The 17,852-nt window shown below is 43.2% G+C and overlaps 1 protein-coding gene across 1 annotated transcript; it reads right to left on the bottom strand.

Annotated features, from left to right (window-relative positions):
* Positions 1–1,222: 1,222 nt before the first annotated feature.
* LOC128060997 (placenta-expressed transcript 1 protein-like) lies at positions 1,223–12,925 on the bottom strand. The gene is made up of 4 exons (XM_052653359.1): positions 12,742–12,925; positions 7,817–8,018; positions 3,714–3,775; positions 1,223–1,533 (listed from the first exon to the last, which is right to left on the bottom strand). Exons 1-4 carry the CDS (start codon positions 12,923–12,925, stop codon positions 1,223–1,225), a joined length of 759 nt encoding a protein of 252 aa, XP_052509319.1.
* Positions 12,926–17,852: the final 4,927 nt, after the last annotated feature.

A 17,852-nucleotide genomic window follows, 5' to 3' on the forward strand; every position in this document is an offset into this window, starting at 1 on the left:
CTGGCTGGCCACTGAGATAACAGAAAAGAGACTTCAGTGACCACATTCAACAAGGAACACAGTCTTTGCAAAATCCGTTTAGAAAACTTACTAGACAAATGGATAATTGCAGCCCTTAACAGCATTCCCTGATAGGCAGAATCTGGTTTCCAGAGTTACTACATTGTAATATTCAAAATGTTGTTTCTGACAAAAAGACATACAAAATGGGAAAGTATGCCCTATTCACAGGGAAAAAGAAGAGATCGACAGAAGCTGTCCCTGAGAAAGGCCAGCTGGAAGCTGGCACCCAGTCACTGAATGTTGGCATCCTGGAATTTAGCATAACTTTTAAAAGAAAATGTGGTTGCTTTTTATTGGAAATGCCATGCTTTTTTTTTTTTTTGGCTTTATATTACATTATGAGTATTATAAATATTTTGCCCTTTTGTCTTAGTGGAAATTACCATGAGGGGAAAAAATGACCAATTTGCACCTGAGAAAAATTAAAATTTTACTCTTTTATCTGGCCTTAAAAACACACCTTCTCACCATTCCACTGGGTTTTTAAAAAAATTTTTTATTGGAGTATAGTTGATTTAAAATGTGTTAGTTTCAGGTGTATAGCAAAGTGAATCAGTTTTACATATACATATATCCACCCTTTGTAAGATTCTTTCCCCATATAGGTCACTGTGGTATATTGAGTAAGGCTACCTGCGCTATACAACTGGTCTTTATTAGTTATCTATTTTAAATCCATTGATTTCTTTTTAATGCTCACATAAGTGAATAAAATTAGATGACATTTTCTGCATTTTCAGTGAATCACTCATTAAAGACATATTTGAATTTAACACATTCATTATTCTTGTTTGAGGTACAGTCTATTTGGTATGACAGAAAATAATGCCTTTCTACTATCCTTGGCTACTCAGACACGGTACAGTGTTATTTTCTTGCCCTTTAGATGCTACTGGTGTCACATCTAAATAGAAGTTTAGATTGGCTAGGGAACTGGCTGCCAGCACGTTTAATGAGGAGCCAGAATTCCAAGTTATACCTAGATCAGGTCTAGGTGACCCTCAGGTCTCCATTTGGATCTGAAGCAGTGGCAGGAGAGTTTTACATCTGAGAGCGCAAATCATTCACAGAGGTCATTCACACAGGTCAGAGCCCTGGGTTGGGACTGAACATAGAAGTGTGCAGCGGAGCCAGGAGCAGTCATTCCCTCCACTTGCTTCTAGAAGAGGAGTGTGCTGGTGAGAAAGATGAGCAGGATCTGGATGGCCTCTCTCACGGGGCTGAGGAAGGCTCTGTTGGCTGAGCTTTTGTGGGTTGTGGTTAGTTTGGGGTGGAGTGTGTGCTGGGTTGTGGTTGTCTTGGGGAGGGTATTGGTTGTCTTGGGGTGGGTTGTGGTTGTTTTCTCCTGGGCTGTGGTTGGTTTCGGGTGGGGTGGGGTTGGTTTCGGGTGGGGCAGGGTTGGTTTGTGGGTTGCGGTCGTTATGATGTGTTTGGTTGAGACCTGCTTGATGGTCACAGGTGAGGGTGTCCCTGGGGAAAAAAAAAAACAACAGTGGCATCAGAATCTCTTTTCAGTGATGAGTGGGCACTAGAGAAAGGAGGCTAATGTGACGGAATGCTGGGACCAGAGTTCATAGGCACAATTCAATGGCCGCTTCTCAAGGGTTGAGTGTGTGTAGAGGAGAGGGAAGCCAGGGGGTGCAGAATGTCAAGGATCAAAAAATAAACACTCTGACCTTAGGATCTATGGAAGAAGGAATTTATACTGAGCTTATATGACTACCAAAGGAATTTATACTGAGCTTATATAACTACCGAATTTGCTATTGGGAAAGTAGTCTGCCCTCAAATGTACTCATGTCCTTAATATTATATTTGATCAATCAGTACAAATGTTTAATTTTTGCTAATTTCAAAGGTTATAAGAGCTAGACACCATTCCGACCTGAGGATGGCCGACTCTGCTTTCAAGGAAGTGTAAACAAGTCCTGTCCAAACCCATGAATCCGTTTTTGTGGTGTCTGAGGCACTGGTCATTCTCACGGTGATCTGACCACATGTTGGTTCTCTGAGGTTGCCTTGCAAAGAAGCAGAGAAAGCTAGGCCTATATCCCTGGGAGGCTGTCTGCTCCTAGAAAGCTGGAGCTTGGCAATGACACCTCAAACGGTCTGAGTGAACCATGGAAGGGACTCTAAAGAAGGAGGAGCGAAATGCCCAGTAATTTGCTCAGACCTGTATGCATTCTGCCCACCCGGAAGTGCCTTCCAGCTTTGTGGCATTGTCTATCTCATTTAGCATTTCCTCAGGGCAAATGTTTCTCTAGCACACCACTGAGCCAAAAGTCTGAACACAAATGCTTTCTTTTCCTTATTTTTTTTAAATCTTGATTTTATTAGTGTGGAGCTAAGGAGTCCTGGGGGGCTTTCCAGGTGGCTCAGTGATAATCAGCCTGCCAATTCAGGAGACACATGAGACATGGGTTCAGTCTCTGGGTCAGGAAGATCCCCTGGAGTAGGAAATGGCAACCCACTCCAGTATTCTTGCCTGAAAAATTCCATGCACAGAGGAGCCTGGCGGGCTATTGTCCATAGGGTCACAAAGAGTCGGACACGACTGAGGAACTGAGCACCAAGGGGTCCTGACTAGAAACAAGCTTTTTTTCTCTTTTCCTTGTATTTATATGCGTGTTCATTTTGAAAATGTCCGGGAAAGAGACTAATATCCCAATCTTTTCACAAAGGGAAGCCACCAAAGAAACAGTTAATTTTTTGTAACATAGTTTGATTTGGCATGATCACTTTAACATCTGTTGTGGAAAATAGATATGTCTTTGACCACATTTGCAATGCTTGGCTGACTGGAAAATGGGCAGCATACTAGATGTATTTCAGTGTTCGAGGGCTCCCAGGGAAGACCTGTTATCTGGGCACTGAGAAAGACTAATGTTTCCTGTTCTTGGCTGAAGCTTGTATTTTAAAACTTAATTTTTTAAAAAAGATTGTATTTATAGTTTTAATGTAAGTTCAAGAAAAGTGGAAAGAAGTATAAGATGTGGAATTTGAGTCCTAGTTTTGTTGTTAGTTTCTATGTGGCCTTTGGCAAGCTACCTATCTTTTCTGAACCTGTTTCTTGAATTCGTTTTAGCTTCCCAGAGAGAGATACGAGAGAAGGAAGGGGGCAGAGAAAGGAGAGAATGGGGGCAAGGAGCCTCATGATGGTTTGAAGTTGAGGACGACAGCCTGGTAAATGTAAGTGGAAATTTCTGGTTGTGTTGGAGGCCAGAGGCCACCTTGAGAATTAGTGGCATTATTGGTTCTCATTGTTATCAGCCCTTCTTTATGCAAATCCCTCTTCTCCTCCCTTAAACTCTTCAGTAAGGTCTGCTATACCTATGAAGGCTTTGTGCCAGGGGGGATTATTATGGAAACTGAGGAAGGAACATATCCCTGCAGATGTGGAAAGAGCTCCTGAGGAAGCTGGAGTCTGGAGCCACAAATGACCGTGAGAATAAAAGACCCGCTGGAATCAGCTTTCGTTTTCCACAGGGCACAGGGTTGAGCTTATCTTATGAGATCTCAAGATGCTGAAAGACTCAGCTGGTATCTGGGTAAGGCACAAGCAGACTTTTTTCCTAGGGCACCCACAAGATTATTTTGCAGGCTGATGGATTTCACTGCCAGGTATGTAAATAGGCTGCAGAGGAACTTACCATTTCTTGGCAGTATTATGGAAGTAAGTTCACCACGTCTCAGGGAATTGAGAGAGTAGATGCTGTGGAGGGCAAATCGAGGAGAGTTAATGGTGAGGAATTCGCAAGTTCAGCTCACATGGCTGCCTTCCTAGGGGACCCCAACCTCTTAGTTCCTTTTTTGCTTACATACTTTATAAGCATATCACTTTATTTACATCACTTTGCCAACAAAGGTCCGTCTAGTCAAAGCTATGGTTTTTCCAGCAGTCATATATGGATGTAAGAGTTTGTGCTTTTGAACCACGGTGTTGAAGAAGACTGTTGAGAGTCCCTTGAACTGCAAGGAGATCAAGCCAGTCAATCCTATAGGAGATCATCCCTGAATATTCATTGGAGGGACTGATGCTAAAGCTGAAACTCCAATACTCTGGCCCCCTGATGCAAAGAACTGACTCATTGGAAAAGACCCTGATTCTGGGAAAGATTAAGGGCAAGAGGAGAATGGGATGGCAGAGGATGGGATGGTTGGATACCATTACTGACTCAATGGACATGAGTTTGAGCAAACTCAGGGAGACAGTGAAGGACAGGGAAGCCTGGCGTGCTGTCACTCACGGGGTTGCAAAGAGTCATACAGGACTTCGTGACTGGACAACTTTATGGCGCATCTAGCAGATCGTTCAGTGGTGATCGTCTCTATATTGGCTTGACTAAGAACCTCCACAATCTTACTCCAGACGAGCTCATGTCCGTTCCTCTCCCTCCCTCTACTCCACCACCCTGTACTCCACACAGGCTGGTGTACAGTGCAGTCTTTGTTCAGTCTTTCTTTCTGCTTGTAATACTAGTCCCAGGCACATCTGCCCACAGACTCAACAGTGGCCTCTATGACATTGCTTTTCCCTGTTGTCATGAACCCAGATAGGTCTGCATCAGGGAGACTGCACAGCCTAGCTGTGTGCCTCTCCTCACACTGGAGGGCCAGCTCCTCAAGGGCCAATCCTGTCATCGACAATGCCTGACACTTAGCATCATAGGGGGTGCTCAGTGTCTGTTAAATGAGCTGTACAGCCTGGTCTGTTGTTCTCATATCAGTGGGTCTGTTGTTATATCAGGCTCTTGTCCATGAGATGGTTGGAGAGCATCACCCACTCGATGGACAAGAGTTTGAGCAAATTTGGTGAGACAGTAAAGGACAGGGAAGCTTGGCGTGCTGCAGTGCACGGTGTCACAAAGAGTAAGAAGTGACTCAGTGACTGAACAGCAACAATCTTGTCCAGACATTAACAGTTAAAGACAGTGCACTGCATGCCAACCCCTGTGCTTGGTGCTGTGGGGACAGTGGTGAACAGTGTGAACCTGGTTCTTACCCTGGTGGCACTTCGAGTCCCTTCAGAGAGAAAGACTTGGAACAAATAATCGACTGACAAATAATTGGTCACAGTTGTGACACGTGTTTGGATGAAGCAGTGGCAGTGATGAGAGTAAGGAAACTGGGAGCGGGACTTGATGTGGGGCTTCGGGGAATGCTTTCTGAGGAAGTGACATATAAGCTCAGTCATTACTGTTGCATAGGCCCTGCCTCCCACGTCCTTGCTGTAACATTCTGGGCAGGAACCTCCTCCTGTTCCCCTTTGTGCCCTACCCAGCACAGTGGGCTTCCTCTGGCCCAGGTGGTATCTCCCTTCCCTCATCAGCCTCGCTGCACAGCAAGGCATTGTCAGACAACGCTGCATGTGCACTTCGTAAACCATCTATTGTTGCAGGAAGTGTGGAGGACTTAAGGAGGTGAAATGAAAGGAAAGTCATTGCCCTCATTGGTCCTGGCTGGCTTCTAAAAGGCTGCTGTCCTTGTGAGGCTGGGTGGTAGCAGCTTCCTTTGGATTCTACCCTTGCAAGTCACTCTGTGGACATAACAGTACCCCCTCCAGAGCTCCAGAAACAGCTAGGTTTGACCAGGCCCAGGGTGTGGCAGGAGAGGGTGGAGTAGCCTGATAACACAACCATCATCACTGTCTACAAAAACCTGGACATAGTGGACATGGCCTGATGGTCGGACCTGCCCTTTCAGTACAAAAGGGCAGTCTGAAAGTATAAGGACCTCGCCACATTTGGTCCTTGATGAGAACCTGAAAACAAATCCCTAACTGGGAGTGAGAGGAATTTTCTCTTAAACTGTAATGCGAGTCCCCGGTGGCCTCACCTCAGAATCTGTGTCCATTTTGTGGGACACTAGGAAGCCAATTTTATCGTACAGTCATCACACGTTCTGCTAGCAAGCCATTTCCAAAATGCATCTGTTTTCAAAAATGATTCTCTGTGTAGTGGTGAAACTGAGTCCCGCTAAAACTGAGATCCCCTGCTGAGTTTATGACTAACCTCTCTATCCAAAACTTTATTCTCTTTCTTATGCCGACACTTCTGCCTATTCCTATGCCCCTTAGGATTGAGAAGTATCAAAGAAAAGGGGAGACTAAAACCAAGCAGGACCCTGAGGCCTGCTCTGGTACAAAACCCCCTCCATACTCCCCCATTTCTTGTCAAAAAAGGCTTTAGTTTCCTAGACCCTCCTTGAGTTCCAAAGAGCAGACCCATCAGGAACTAATTAGGGAAGTAAGGAAAGGCAGAAACAAGGGAAAGACAGACAAGAAACCATACTTCAGTGATAAAAGAGTCCTAGTTCTCTTCAAGGGATATACATAACAATATCACACATATCTTTGCGTTGTTCTTCAGAAACTAAGACCACCCTCTGCCCAGGTAGTCATACCTGCTGACCACAGGCACACAGACCCCAGACTGTCTGGAATCAGAAGGCTGATGATTAAGACTCCTGAAACATCACTCTGTTACCTCACCACCACCAGTGAATCAGAAGAAAGTCATGCCCCTTGCAAACTTCACCCCAAATATGGCCTTTGAAGGACCTTCCCTGAGGGCCATCAGACCAGGTCTTTTGTGCCTGAGCCACCCATTTTCCTCCCTCAGTGCCTGCAGTAAACACTATCCTTTCTTTCATCACAACCCAGTGTCAGTACATCGGCTGCGTTTTGCAGCAGGCAAGTGGAGGGTTTGGTTCAATAACAGTGGGGCTAAGAGCACCCGTCCTGCAGGCTCTTAGCCACAGGCAGCTTCTCTGCACCCTCAGTTTAGCAAGTCTCCTGAAGGGCTGCACAGGGCTTGGCAGAGAGGGCAGTGCCAAGGTAGCCAGATGATTTCAGGATGAGTGTCTTTATTTTTAACTATTTGCTACTGCCGCCCCCAACCCTGTCTGGCTCTGGAGTTCTTTCAGCCCCAGACTAATAGGAGTGAATTGGGTGGAAGTAGCAAGGGAATATAGAGAGTTTGAAGCAAATTGGGTGCCGATGACATGGATTCTTTCTCAATCCGAACTTTAGTCAGGTTCTAGAACCTTCAACTACCCATCTGTGCACTTCCTTGTAAAATCCAGCTTTAGCCAGACTCCTTATAAGTCAATTTAGCAAGACCCTCTCACCCTTGATATCTGATCACCCTTATTATCTGATTGAATTCCTCATCCTCTACTATCCCCAGATGATATCTGATCACCTTGGCCTGCCTTCAGCAGGAATCCTGTTAGGTCAGTTTAGCCAGAGTCCCTCTTACAGGTTTTGACGTTTCCTCTTCCTGATTTTCCATCCGCTCACCCCCTACCCCATTCCCTGGCTATAAATTCACACTTGCCCATGTTGTATTCAGAACTGAGACTGGTTCTATACTGAGTTCTCTTTTCTCTTATTGCAATAGTCCCAAATAAAATCTGTGTTTATCCATCCATTCATTCATTTTGCTTTAACTACTCTCCAGCTCTGGGTTTTTCTTTAACACTAGTTTTTTTTCTGTTTATGTTGAGCATAACTTGTGTGTTTGTGTCTGTGTGTGTGTGTTTGTGTGTGTGTGTATGTGTGTGTGTGATGTATAAACTTTTGCAGATAAAAGGTAGGACAAAGAATGGTGAGGCAGAAAAGGAGTGCAGCTACTGAATTCTTCACATCATATCTGGATCGTATTTTGAATCCTCCAAGGTCAGTATAAAACTGTACAAACCCAATATGAAATTGTAAAGCCCCAGAGCAAATCATTTATGGATCATTTCTTACTTTATCTTGACTGCGGTTATGTCCGTGGAATTAGAAGACATCCATTTTGCCTCGAAGAGCGTGCTGAAATTACCCTTTAAGTCGTACTCAGCTCTGCCTTCACAATAGTGGCTGGGGTTTTGCCAGGAGCCAGTGACTAAGTGGTACTGGTCCCGTGCTTCCAAGACCACAGAGATAATATCGTGACTCACGTGAGTTGACACTAGGAGGAAATACAGAAAGAGTCAGCTGTCTGTGCAGTGAGACGAGAGGTGGGGTCATAAAATCAAAATTAAAGATGAAAAAGAAAGTTTCATGTATGTAGTATGTAAATAAATAGTAGTATGTAAATAAAGTATGGTCCCATTTTTATCAAATATAAAATAAGTTGAAAAAAATCTGGAAGGAAGTACACCAATATTAGCTAGGAGGATTTCCTGATTGTGCAATTACAGATGATTTTTATTTTCTTCCTAGTTCCCTTTTTGTGTGTTTTCCAAGTTTTCTACAGGAAAAGGTGGACAAAAGAAGACCTGTGCTCTGGTCCTGGCTTTGTTACGTACCAGGGATGAGATCCTGGCTGACTTTTAACCTCTTGAGTCCTGTTCCTATCTGTGAGATGAAAGTTCTGTCCTTTGTGGGTGGGTGAGAGGTATGATAGTGAAGTGGGGGGATTGAAGCTGTAGATGTATGTGAAAAGCTCAAGTGGGCCTCCTGGGAAGTGCTTCAGGAAATAAGGGTCTGTTATTGCCTAGTCAAACAAAACCTATTTGCTGGCTCCAGAAATGCTGATGTTCTTGGACTCTGTTGTGGAGGGTGAGGGAAAGGAGGGGGAGTCTGAGACCCAGAGGCCCTAATCCAAGCACCTAATATCAAATAACCACATAGGGTTCCCTGATCCCCTCTACTCAGTGAATCTTACCTATTGACTTAGCCCAGCGTGTGCCCACAGTGGCGTGGGCCACAGATACCTGTGAATTCCACATACTATTTTCAGCATTCCAAAGTGTATTAGGGAGGGAATTTCAAGAGAATATTTCAGTGTGTCCATTTCCTCCCTTAGAAGATCCCTTCTGCACAAGTTTCTCAATCCTAAGGGTATTATTCTCTAGCGCCCTCCCAACCACCCCAAATTCCTTCAACAGCCTCTCCTTTACAAAATAAAGAAAACTGATCATGTAGCATGATAAGAACAGACAGTCCTGGATCTGAATCCTAGCCCTAGCTTTTAAGACCAAGTCACTTCACCTCTGATCCTTGGTTTCTTTTCTGTCCATCATTCACTCCACAAATATCTATGCTTTGCAATAGGCTTGGTTCTAGGTATGAGGACAATGACATTATCTTTCATTGCATGGAGATCATGATACTTTATCTTGAAAGGTTCTTGGGATAGTGAAGAGAGGAATGTAAAAACTTCAGTACTGGTGGGTGTTGGATAAGTTGTCATCGTTATTCTTAGCACGAAACAGTTCTCTGTTCTGTTTGTTTTTGCCAGTCAAGGTTGCTGAGCCAGATCCCCTGGCCCTAACTTGCTCAGCTAGAACCTGATATTTGTCCTTAATACCTATGCATGGTGGTGGGGTGGATACTAATGAGCAACAGTGTCATCCAGTCATCATCAAGCCTGTCTTGGTCCTGTTGAGGAGGGTGAGGGAAGGGAGGGGGGCTCTGAGCTTGCCTTTCTCCTTCTGCTTTCTCTCTCTCTCTGGCTTATACCCTCCTTTCATCCCTCCTAGTTATCTGTATTATTCAGGTTCCTGACCTCCATGGCCCCCTCCCTTCAGACTGCCACCTGAGGACCCACATCTGTCCAAAATCTTCAAAGTGCTTTTCTTTCTAGAGCCTCTAAACAGTTTTGGTTTTATATTTCTGCTTCTGTTCTGTTGTTCCCAACACCCAGCATACAGCTCTCGTGACTGTCATAACCCCCCTCACTCTGCTGTTTGTACCCCTCCTCTAGGATAGAGAAGCTTCCTCTGTTCTGCAGACGCACCTGGCTTGCCTGCCGCTCACCCTTGTTCATATCTGGTGCCTGCCTGGAATCTTCCTTTCATCTCACATCTCACCCCCACTTACTCTCCAAGATCCTGCTCTCTTTCCCTCTCACTCCTGAATCATGTATGCCTTTAACGAGAGAGTTGAGGACTTAATCACATTCTGGCTTGTACTCTGCACTTTAGTTTCACCTGTGGATCTGGGCAATCCAGTGCTGGGTACCTGGAAAACACTAAGTAGCTGCTCACTGATTTTTCAAAAGCTGTGTATCCAGTGTTGCATAGTACCTTAAAGCCGAAGTTTCCGGAAAAAAGGCAAGCAAGTTAAATTTCTCTTGCCTGTCAAAGTGAAAACAGAGGCAGATGCTTACCCCGCACATTATAATGTATTATAAATGCTACTGCCTTACGATTTTCTTTGACTGATATTAAGGCAGACCCAGGGTACCTGTTCTATGATGTTGCATGAACTGCAACTGTACCTTGAAACCTGCCAAACCATTTATACATGTCTCACCGATGTTAACACAAACCCTGAAAAAAAATAAAATTTAAAATAAGGAGAAGCAGTTGGCCTGTGTGGACATTTACTTGGTCTTCCCAAAAGTCCTGGGGATCCCAGTGAGGTCCTGTAATGACACAAGGAAATCATGCAGCCTGTTGTGTAATTCCAGGTGTGGAATCTGATACATCACATATCCAAGGGCATAGAATTTTGACTCTCAACTTAAATCATTCCTACAGTGAGTCAGTTTCTCACAAAGCTTTAGCACATTTCTGTACTGGGAGGAAATCAGATGAAGTTTGGAGAAGTGCATGACACATAGCAGATGTTCAATGAGTCTTAGTTTCTGCTTCTGGTACCTGATGCCTCGGTTAATGTCATGTCCATCGCATCCGGCACGTTCCCTTATGGATCGTCTTACAGATCGTCTTTTGATTCTTCTTTCTCCTGTGTTCCTACTTTCAGAAGATTTCTCTGCCACGCCCATCTCTAACTGCCCCACCCACACCCTTTGCATCTTCACAAGATAGTTTTCTTTCTCTTCCATTTCAACAGCAAAATTCCTCACCTCATGATGTGTTTGTTATCTTAAGTCAGAGATCTCTGACCACCCAGATCCTTTCCTGTATGCAAGCTCCCACTCTTCCCTGTACACAAGGCCACACCTCCTGGGCCTCATCTTGAATCACAGGATCATCCTCCCTGCCTTGGTTAGAACAAGATCCACTGCCTGAGGGAGTCAGACATAGGGAGCCTTGCCACAGCTGAGGCACTTAGTGACAGTCCCCAAGGGAAAGGAAAAAAAAACAAACAAACAAGAAAAAGGACTAGCCAGAATGAGTGTGTGGAGGCAGGCGACAGTCATTCTGCTCAAGCCTAGAATCTGTGGATCGTGGGTGTGGGACCACTCCAGTGTTCTCTGCAAAATTTGGTGAGAGTTCTAACAGAGGCGAGGTAATATGATAGCTGAGGAGGCAGACTCTGAAGCTGGACAGCCTGACTGGACAAAGGTGGACAACTCCTGGCTATTATTTAGGTTCAAATATTAGTGGTACAATCTACTAGTGACCTTGGGTAAAACTTTAACTCCCCTGTGCCTCAGTTCTCATCTGTAAAATGCAGATGATACTAGCGTTTCCCCTTAGATCAGTACTCAGAACACAGGAAGATGTCTTAGCTCTCACTCCCGTAATTGAGGGGTATGTAGGGTTGTGATTAAGAGAAGGGTCTCTGAAGCTAGAAAGCTCAAGTTCAGATCCCAGGTCCATCATTTAAGTAACTCTGTGACCTGAGTGATTCCCTGGCATCTCCGCCTGTTTTCTCATTTACAAACAGGTGATGACAACAGCATCTACTCAGCAGGTCGTTGTGAGGGCTAAATGTATTGGTACACGTAAACAACCATATTAAATTTATCGTTAGTATGAAAGTTGTGTTAGAGAGCACTTGCCTTGACTTGTAGGTCTGACTGATCCCCAAAGGGATGTTTATTTTTTTTTAATTAATTTTTTTTTTTTTGTGATGCTTGCTTTTAAAGTTTATTGACAACTGCTTGGTCCCAACACACAAAACAGCACTTGAACCACAAAAGAAGTGTTCAAACAAAGTAGACAGTTGAGAAAAACATCTCTTCCCCCAAAATCAATTCAAAACAAACAGTGCAAGATGGGAAAGGGGGTTTTGGTGATAACTTGTCTTCTTTTTTTCTTTTAAACAGATAAATCTGATATATTCTTTCCACCCAGAAATAAAGTATTTCATTGTCTTAATTCTCATGGGATGTTTATATAATAGTTTTAGGCACACCAAGGAAAAGCACTGGATTCAGAATGAAAAGACTAAGATTCAAGAGGCAGTTCTGCCACTTACTAGCTGTGAGACCCTGAGCAAGTCATTTAACTTCTCTCAGCTTCAGACTCCTCATTTATCAGGTGGGGCAGTAGCGCTTTCCCTGTCTAACTCACTAGATGTTCTGCCCATAGACTGAATGTGAACAGTGTTTCCTGGAGTTGCACAGTATACAATCATCCATGGTGGCATTGTTTTATCAAGTGGATGGGAAAAGACTACAAACTGAGGGGCAATTATTGCTTCTTAAAATAATAAAAATGCCTCCCCCTCGCAAATACAGTTTAAATCCAGTTTATTTAAGTGAGAGAACTTGCCACAGTTGTGCTCTTGCTGCGACTCACTTAACCTGAGTGTTGGGGCATCCTGACTCTCGTGGCTCAGCTTCACAGAGGGGACGCGCAGGAAGTGTCCCAGCCAATCCACCCATTCCCACATTCTCATTCTCCCTTCTTCTGCAATCGACTCCTAGCCAGGTCAAAGACACACGCTTTGTGTGTGTCACTGAGAGCAGGGATGGAGGGGTATATCCTGCAGTTCTGGCTTGATCTCCCTTCAGAGAACAAAGGAAAGCAGAGAGAACGGCTTCTACTTACCCGTGTAGAGTGTGTTGCTCTTATAGACATCTGGGTTGATGTGGATTACTGAGGGTTTCTTGGCGGTGACCCACGAGAATGGCTTGCATTGGGTAGAGGGATTTGTACAGCTGGCTGGAGAACACAGAAGCCAGAGGCAAAGAAGCAACCCCAGTGGCAGAAGCGGGGACCTCAGGATCGCCATGGTTTCAATCTGCTTGCAAACTGCTGAGCCTGGAACTGGGTAAAAGCGACAACTCACCTGTTTATATGCTCTGGGGCTGGATCTTCCGGGCGATGTCATACATGCAAATGTCCTGCCCACTCCTCCCTTGGGCTTCTGGAATTTGGCCCAAGATATCACCAGGAACGAATCTCTCCTAGTTTCTGTGACCCTTTACTAGTTCCATTTTCACTCAAGAAGGGGAATGTACTGATCATGATTTATTTTGCATCTCATTCACCTCAGCCTCTGATATGTGAAGGAAGCTATGGGAAGGAGTTAATACCGGCAAAGTGAGATTCGGAGTTGAGTAATCATAACCTACCTGGCCCGTGTAGAAACTACATTCTTCTCTGTGTAGGAAACTCAGGCATTAAAGCACTTTTTTTTTTAATCGAATATTACATACCGTTTCCAATACTCCTTAATCGAACATATCCTCCTGACCCAGTTCATTTTCTGACTATCACAGAACTGGAAAGACTGTACTTCTGGATTTATATTTGTTTCTTTGAAAAGAAACAGCTTTCTCTTACCTAACACTTTCCTCTATAACACAAGGAAACTACTGAAAAAAAATCGGAAAATGTGTTTTTTCATATCTGTTCTCTGATTTTAATTCACTCACTGAAGGAGAAAAGAGGAAAGATGTATTTTATTGTGTGAGTAGAAGGAAAACAAAACATGTAGACTTGAATCAAAGAGATACTTATACATGTTTCTTCAAGAGACATACTTACAAAATGGTGGAGCAAGGACCTCTGAAAAACCGCCTCCTCTAGAAAAGTGATAAGCAAAAACAAATTCAACTTTTTCAGAACTCTGGAAATCACCAAAACTTGCAGCAATTCGAGGAGCATTTGTTTAAGAAAAATGGCTAAATCTTATTAAGCACAGTGAGCATCGTGACGTTTTAACTTGCCCTGTTTGCATCCCTCTCACCCCACCTCTTTAGGTAGCCTTAGAAACCAACAACCTTGCAACTGTGATAGCCATGAGGACCAGCAAATTAGCGGTCAAGAGGGAGGGGAAAGAATGGGTTTGGAGTGCTCCAAAAAGCTTCATTTTCAGAGAGTTGTCACTATGTGACCTATTTGCAAATTGTCTATTAAGATGAATTCTCAGAGCTTTCAGAACTTTCTCTGTGCAAACAACCTTATTGTTAGGATATTTGTTGAAAATAGTCAGTGGAAAGTTTTTTTTAAGAAATTAATAATTATTATTAATAAAATTTAATTATGATGCTATGAATTTTAAAAGTATTTTATGACTTCCCAGGCATTTTCATTTTATTCTCATCAAAGACTGATGAGTAAATGATGTTCCCGTATATTTACTAAGTAATATAATCAGGTTGAAAAAACATTTTCTGAAAACCAATCTGACCATCTTTCAGCTATATTGCTGTTACATAAATTTTGGTGTTTTGCACATATGTTAAGAAAATCATTGCTTGTATTTGGAACTTCATTTATTTAAATCAGGTATTTCTACACTTTCTTTAACATAGACTTTATCCAAGTATTACAGAGTTTCCAAAATGGTGAACATCAGTCTGAACTAAACCTGGAAATGTCCTTTGTTCTTTGCACTGTTTATTATTTTAAAATAGGGAACAAAATCTAGATTACTAGCTTCTTTTGAAAAGAGGGAATATTGAGCAAAAAAGTTTCATTGAATAGCGCTAAAGAGTTGCTGTCCCCTTGACATAAGATATTTTGTTTTCAGTAACCCAGTAAACTCAGAAGAATCTTTGTGTCTTCCTGACACAGCGTCACATGCAGAACTAAGAACAAAATACGTTGACACTATATTACCAAATTTTTTTTTTCATGAGCTCAGTTTTCTGTTTTGTGTTATGAGTCCTGACTACTTTAGGCTATTGATTTGTGACCTTTATTAAGTCACTTAATTCCTACTTTTATGGGCTTCCCAGGTGGCACAGTGCTGAAGAATCTGCCTGCCAATGCGGGAGACACGAGTTCAACCCCTGGCTCAGAAAGATCCCCTGGGAAAGGAAATGGCAACCCACTCCAGTATTCTTGCCTGGAAAATTCCATGGAGAGAGGAGTCTGATGGGCTACAGTCCCTGGGGTCACAAAGAGTTGGACATGACTGGGTGACATGCACGACAATGCCTACTTTTGGGTTGTTTACTCTGAGTTCTTATTTAACATTCTTTATCATTGGGAATTTTTTTTTTTTTAACATTGAAGCTGCCTGAGGCAGTGGTTGCAACTAACAAGGAGCTGAGCAAAAATGTAAAAAAAAAACTGGAGAATGAGATTTTGACTAGGGGCCTTGGCAAGCTCTGACAAATTCCTGGGAATCTAAAAGGCCATCTGCACGAACAGAGCTATGCACAGGCCTGGAAAAGATCTGAGAAAGCCCTTATCTCTCATCTGTGGCTGACCTTGAGGATCTATACAAGTAAGAAAAATGCAGCTAAGGCAGAGTTGTAAAATGCTTATTCCACCAGTGAATTCATGCTTTAAAATGCACACAGAGGAAGCTAAGAGGAAGCTGGCAAAGGTTGAGAGACTTATTGGTTCAAGATGTTTAGGAAATCTCTGTCTATTCATTAACTGACCACAAAGCTAACTGAGGGCTTCCCCTATGGCTCAGTAATAAAGAATCTGCCTACAAAATAGGAGACCCAGTTTCGATCCCTGGGTTGGGAAAATTCCCTGGAGAAGGAAATGACAACTCACTCCAGTATTCTTGCCTGTGAAATCCCATGGACAGAGGAACCTGGTGGGATACAATCTATGGAGTTGCAAAGAGTTGGATTTAGCAACTAAACAACAACAAGCTAACTGAGCAGAGACTTCAGTGGCCACACGTAATAAGGAATATTGACTTTACAGAATGAATTCGGAAAAGTTGCTAAACAGACAGCAGCAGCAACAACAAATGATAACCAACAGCTGCTGCTGCTAAGTCACTTCAGTCGTGTCCGACTCTGTGTGACCCCATAGAAGGCAGCCCACCAGGCTCCCCTGTCCTTGAGATTCTTCAGGCAAGAACATTGGAGTGGGTTGCCATTTCCTTCTCCAATGCATGAAAGTGAAAAGTGAAAGTGAAGTCACTCAGTCGTGTCTTACTCTTAGTGACCCCATGGACTGCAGCCTACCAGGCTCCTCCGTCCACGGGATCTTCCAGGCAAGAGTACTGGAGTGGGGTGCCATTGCCTTCTCCAAAAGGAACTACAACAGATCCTAGGAAGGAGGGGAACTGGGTGTACAGAATGGTCAATGGTCATGTTATATATTTTAAATGTTCAATTTTCAACAAAAAATTATGAAACATACAAATGAAAAAAAGTATGTTCTGTTAATAGAAAAAAAAATCCCAGCCAATAGAAACTGTCCTTGAAGAAGTCCAGATGTTGGATTTACTAGACAGAAATATTAATTCAATTATTATAAATATGTTCAAAGAACTAACAGAAGCCATGTTTAAAGAATAAAAGAAAAGTATAAGAATGATGTCTTAACAAAAAAGGAATATTAATAAAGAGAAAGAAATGATAAAAAGAACCAAACAGAAAATTTGTAGTTGAAAAGTAAAACTGAAAGGAAAAATTCACTAGAAGGACTTAAGAACAGATTTTAACTGGCAGAAGAAAGTATCAATAAACTTGAAGGTATTCAGTAAAGATATTCAATATATTTAAGAAAAGAAATGCAAGATTATATACTGAAAACTACAACAAGGAACTCATAAGAGCCAAAATGATCTTGAAACAATAACAACAACAATGTTGGAGAACTCACACTTACCAATTTCAAAACTATGAAGGTATTGTAATCAAGACAGTGTGGGAAGATGGTGGAGTAGAAGGACAATAAACTCACCTCCCCTCATGGGCACCCAAAATTGCAACTATGTGTACAGCAACTATTGATGAGAAAGACTGGTTTCTACCAGAAAAGATCTATAAGTAAAGACATAGAGAAGGAACCACAAGGAGACAAGTAAGAGGTGAGGAGTTGTCAAGACCCATACCCCTGAGAAAATAATGACGATTTCAGAGGTTCTCCCTGAGGAATAAGGGATCTAAGCCCCACATCAAGCTCACCAGCCTGGGGGTGCTGCCCTGGAAAAACAAGCCCTTAGAATGTTTGGCTTTGATGGCCAGCAGAGCTTAATTTTGGGAGAACTACAGGGCTGGGGGAAATAGAGATTCCACTCTTAAAGCATGCATACGAAATCTCACATGCTCCAGGACCCAGGGCAGAAGCAGTAATGTGAAAGGAACCTGGATGAGACCCACCTGCTGATCTTGGAGAGTCTCCTGGAGAGGCAAGAGGAAACTGGGGCTCATCCCAGGGATATAAACACTGGCAGCAGCCATTCCTCGGAGCTCAATCTGCCACAGGACACTGATGCTACAAGAGTCTTTTTTTAAAATCCTTCCTCTAGCTTACTGGTGCCAGGACTCAGCCCTACCCACCAGGCTTTTGACACCAATAATGGGACACCTCAGGCCAAGCAACTACCCAGGGTGGGGCACAGCACCACCTACCAGCAGACTGGCTGCCTTAATACACCCAGAGCCCAGAGCCACTACTGGACAAGGCCCTTCCCCTAGAAGGCCCAGGACTTGTCCCCACACTCCAGTGTACAGGCACTAGACCTGGAACCCCCAGAGATCCCAGGGTCCAAGGTAGGACCCAAATCAATAAAATCAGATAAAAAGCAGAAGTTAAACCAATGCCACAGAAATACAATGGTGCCTAAGAGACTATTCAAATAACTATAATAAAATGGACTACCTAGAAGCCATAGGCAAATTCCTAGAAATGTGCAATCTCCCAAGTCTGAACCAAGATGAAACAGAAAATATGAAGAGACCAATTACAGGTAGTGATATTGAATCAGTAATAAAATGAAACTCCCAACAAAT

The sequence above is a fragment of the Budorcas taxicolor genome, chromosome 15 (genome assembly GCF_023091745.1).
Source record: "Budorcas taxicolor isolate Tak-1 chromosome 15, Takin1.1, whole genome shotgun sequence".
NCBI lineage: Eukaryota > Metazoa > Chordata > Mammalia > Artiodactyla > Bovidae > Budorcas > Budorcas taxicolor.

Excerpts from the sequence above, each read along its gene's own strand:
- LOC128060997 (XM_052653359.1), bottom strand. The coding sequence starts at position 12,925 with ATGGCGATCCTGAGGTCCCCGCTTCTGCCACTGGGGTTGCTTCTTTGC. Across the intron at positions 8,019-12,741 it reads GAGCAACACACTCTACACGG|TGTCAACTCACGTGAGTCAC; the intron begins GTAAGTAGAAGC and ends ATTTCCTCCTAG. Across the intron at positions 1,534-3,713 it reads CATAATACTGCCAAGAAATG|GGACACCCTCACCTGTGACC; the intron begins GTAAGTTCCTCT and ends TTTTTTCCCCAG.